The 4558-nt window shown below is 44.9% G+C and overlaps 1 protein-coding gene across 3 annotated transcripts in view; it reads right to left on the bottom strand.

The window, feature by feature from the left end:
- The window catches only part of Ctc1 (CST telomere replication complex component 1), a 21832-nt gene extending 17621 nt beyond the window's left edge, over positions 1 to 4211 (bottom strand). For 2 of the 3 annotated variants that reach the window (XM_021212128.1, XM_021212129.1), the window contains exon 1: positions 3957 to 4211. In XM_021212128.1, the coding sequence (XP_021067787.1) occupies positions 3957 to 3989 (33 nt within the window). In that variant the 5' untranslated portion in view covers positions 3990 to 4211. The remainder of the gene's footprint in view (positions 1 to 3956) is intronic. The other variant, XM_029546272.1, reaches the window with a different exon arrangement.
- Positions 4212 to 4558: the final 347 nt, after the last annotated feature.

Below are 4558 nucleotides of genomic sequence, written 5' to 3'. Positions count from 1 at the left end.
AAATCTTTAAAAAAAAAAAAAAAAGAAGAAGAAGTTGAGTGGGTAGGAACTAGGAATTGGTAGAGGGGAAAGAATAAGATCAAAATACATTGCATGAAAAAAAAAATTTAAGCCTCTAAAATAAAAACCACATTACTGATCCTAATATGTGAATATGTCTAATAGAACACAAGAAAGGACACAGACAAAGGGTCAAAGAGTAATTTATAGATGTTTGGCCTTCATGGATGCTGGTGCCCATCCCAACTCCTAAAACTGGGGTTAAGGATGGGTGTGGACCATGTGAGTGCTGGGAACTGAAGCTGGGTCCTCTGAAAGAACAGCCAGTGCTCTAACCCCTGAGCCATCTCACCAATAGCACCCCCACCTTTTTTTGAGACAAGATCTTCCTACATAACTCTGGTTGGCCTATAACCCAATATACAGACAAAACTGTTCTTGAACTCACAGATCACCCTGCCTCTACTTCCTAAGTGTCAGTAGGACTATAAGAATATACATACCATCATGACTGTATTAAGAGTGTAATTTTTTGCCAGGCGTGGTGGCGCACGCCTTTAATCCCAGCACTCGGGGAGGCAGAGGCAGGTGGATTTCTGAGTTCGAGGCCAGTCTGGTCTACAGAGTGAGTTCCAGGACAGCCAGGGCTACACAGAGAAACCCTGTCTCGAAAAACCATTTTTTTTTTTTTAGTCAAGTATATGCACTTGAGTCCCTATAAACTACATATATACAAGATATAATCATCCCACTAGATCTGATCCCTGTTCTGTCTTTTCGGCTAGTTCTAACCATCACAGCTCCATCTCTGGTCAATATCCCATATTCAGCACATCCTTAGCACCTTGAAAAACCACTTTCAATGTCCTAAATTATTTTGGCATTCTTGTGTAGACAGTCCTACTGACTTAAACCTAGGACAAACATTCTCTTTGCATTCACTTTCAGAGTTTTGAGCAGTGGACCAGATATACTTCATCGACATAATCCAAGGCTAGAAGTACATTGTTTTCTTTCAGGCTTGCTTGGTTTTGGTTGCTAGTCCTCTGAAGCCCTGTCCATTACTTGACAACCTTTGTTTCTCAAAGTAGTGACACCACCTCAAAGTGAAATCAAATATAGGGAGGGGGAGGCAGATGTCACTTTTTTTTTTTTTGAGACGGGGTTTCTCTATGTAGCCCTGGCTGTCCTGGAACTCACTCTGTAGACTAGGCTGGCCTCGAACTCAGAAATCCGCCTGCCTCTGCCTCCCGAATGCTGGGATTAAAGGCGTGAGCCACCACTGCTCGGTATGTCTCTCATTTTTAACCCGATTACTCGGGAGGTAGAAGCAGGCAGATCTCTGTGAGTTCAAGGCTGGCCTGGTCTACATAGTGAGTTGCAAAAAGCAAAGGGCAAAGGCTTTGTAGAAAGACCCTGTTCCTCTCCTGATAACCCCCATTCCCCAACCCCTACCCCACCCCCCAAAAAATAAGCCAAGAGGAAGAGTTTTAGAGAAATCCTAAAGATGAGCTCAGGAGGTTCCTAGGTCAGAAACAATGGTGACACAGGACCTGAGGAGAGGAGTTGGATCTCCAAGGACAGGAGGTGATGGTGACAGACAGGATCAGGACTCTGACAGTGATGAGGAAGTAGCCCTAACTCACGCAGAACCAACCCAAAATCTGGAACAGACCTTTTGAAGAAACTAAGAACAAAATGACAACAACAAAAACAACAATGGGACAGTGAGATGGCTTAGCAGGTAGACACTTGCAGCAAAAACCTGATTACCCAAGTTTTATCTCTGAAACCCATAAAGACGGAAAAGAGAAATAACTCCACAAAATTGTCCTTTGAACTCTACATGTTAGCTGTAGCACATATCCCTACACATAAATATCATAGACACACACACACACACACACACACACAATACTAGGACATGTGGTTCAGTGGCAGAGCATTTAATCAGCCTGCACGAGGTTCTGAATTCAATCTCCTGTGGCTGGGATGGGCTGGGGAGGGGGTGTCTCTATCCCAGCAGTAGATGCTTGAGCAAGAATATCACATTCCAAAAAAAAGAAAACAGACTTTGAACTCACAAGAATATAAATATACATATATTCCCATGTTCTGAAAAATATGGTCAGAAATAACTCCACAGAAAATATACTTATGTTACTACTAAAGATTGTTCTTGAAATGTGTAAGTTGAGATTTAAGTGGTATATTTTCAATGACAGAACTGTATAATTGCAGAGACAGTAGGGGTAAATGTCACAATAGGATGAAAGTTGGCCTATTGTATTATGGAGTTTTATGTGTGGTTTTTGAAATTGTTAAGGCAAGATGTTTTATATGTTTTAGAATTAAATAACAGAGAACTGATTTCAAAAACTTGATTTAAAAAATAAATTGTAAGAGGTGGTTAGCAAAAGGAATAATAAAAGCTCAAAATGTTTGAGGATCAAAAAAAAAAAAAAAAAAAAAAGAATATCACATTCCAGGCCGCTGTGGGCTACACAGTGCATGTTGAGGGAAGCCTCAGTTACACAGGGAAGACTTTGGCTTTTGCTGTTGGGAAAAGGCAAACTAAGGACATTTACCGAATCAAATCAAACAGGATCTGTATTTTGAATAACCACAAGATTCATTTTGTATAATGTAAGCCTGACACTATACACTTTACCCTCAAATACTTGAACTGCCTACCATTGTGGTGGTGGTTGTTGTTTTTAAAACAGGGTTTCAAACTTGCTATGTACACCGGGCTTGCCTGTGTCTCCCAACTGCTGGGATTAAAGGCTTGGACCACCATACCTGGCTGAAGTGTCTACCTTGCACGAACGACCTTTAAAAGGTGACTGTTGCTCGAGGATCTCTCCTTTAGCTGAGTTCGCTCTCCTGAGAGCTGGTCCCATCACTGCCCTCGCACTGCAGCAGCACATATGTCCTCTTTACAACCACTCCAGCACTAAAGCCATGCTCACCGAGCAGTCGGCTAGCTGGAATCCTTGGCTACTCCTTAACTGGCCCCCTGTCATTTACAATATCCACCTCTTTAGATTCTAATGTCTTATCCTTTTGATTTGTTTGTTCTTCGAGACAGGGTTTCTCTACATAGCCCTGGCTGTCATGGAACTCACTCTGTAGACTGGCCTCAAACTCACAAGGGATCTGTCTGCTTCTCGGTGCTGGGATTAAAGGTGTAAACCACCATGCTTGGCCTTTTCTTTTCTTTACCTCTGGTACCCCAACACTGTGTCGTGGATGAAGATACCATAGACTCTGCTTTCAACCAGAGTCTCTCAGCTCAACCGTCCACAGTACACTTCAGTAAAGTAAGACCCAAATCTCAACCAGCTACTCCTTTGTCCAAAAAAGGCCAACAAGTGAGAGACAGGCAGAGTGACTTGTAGAGGCTAGCCTAGTGAATTACATAGCAAGCACCAGGTTTGTGTGATGTTAACGTGACGCTGTCATAAGAAGATCACTAACAACTACCAAGAAGTTGTTGCTTAGCAAGACAAGACAGTTCACTATTCCTTCTGACCCCCTCCACCTCCACCGAATGGCATTTAGCTTTCCAAACGATATTTGCTCTAACTCTTGCTTATGAACGTGGCTCTGCTGTCTACTACCGTTTTCTGATGCTTTCCCGCTTAGCTAACCCGGGTACGCACCCAAGGACTGGGGCGTTTCTCCTTTCCCAAACCAGCTAAGTCAGAGGGGCCCCTGTAACCACAACAACCAGCAGAGCTAATCTCCCACAGAGCAGCGTAAACCTTCGACAGTAGGCGGAGACGTATTCCATCCAGGCTAGGTCGGCCCTGGAACAAAGGGCCGGAAAAGCCTCGGCTCCCCAGGCCAAGACCATGGACAATGGGTGGAAGGAGTATAGGAAGAAAAGAAATCCAGGACAAGAAGGGAAAACAAAACAAAAAACCCACGAGAATCACACAAACGGCACTCACGGAGGTAGGTGGTTGTGCTCGGCAAGCAGCCATGATGAGCCAAACCCCTACCCTGAAGAACGCGCGAACTCCGAGCGCAAGGGCTCACGGGAGGGAGCCTGTGACGTCGGGGAGCAGCCCGGGCTCCTCCCACAGCATCCACCAGCGGGCTGCGCCGTCACGGACCTTTTGCCTTGAACTTGCCATAAGGAGCACACTGGCCTTAAATTTGCAGCGACCCTTCCGCTTCTGCCTCCTAACGGCGGGAATTACTGATGGGCGTCACCAGATCTGGCCTGTTTCCCTTCTATAGTGACGGCGCCTCCGGATCCTAGTGTTTCACGGGGGGGTGGGACGGGCAGGAGACCGCTGGAGGGCAGAGTCACTTGACTCCTAACGCCTAAAATTTTCAGTCTCCCTAATCTTGCCAAGCAGAGATGTGCAATTTAAAAGTAGCCACAGGCTGGGTGGGGTGACGCGTGTGCCTTTAATCCCAATAATCCGGGTGCAGAGGCAGGGGGATCTCTGCGAGTTTGAGTTTCAGCCTAACCTGCTCTTCATAGTGAGTTTCAGGCAAGCCAGACCTATGAAGTGAGGACAAAAAAAAAAAAAAAAAAAAAAAA

This window comes from Mus pahari, chromosome 14 (assembly GCF_900095145.1).
Source record: "Mus pahari chromosome 14, PAHARI_EIJ_v1.1, whole genome shotgun sequence".
Classification (NCBI taxonomy): Eukaryota; Metazoa; Chordata; class Mammalia; order Rodentia; family Muridae; genus Mus; species Mus pahari.
Note: the sequence above shows the minus strand (reverse complement) of the source record. Positions and strands in the feature narration are given on the sequence as shown.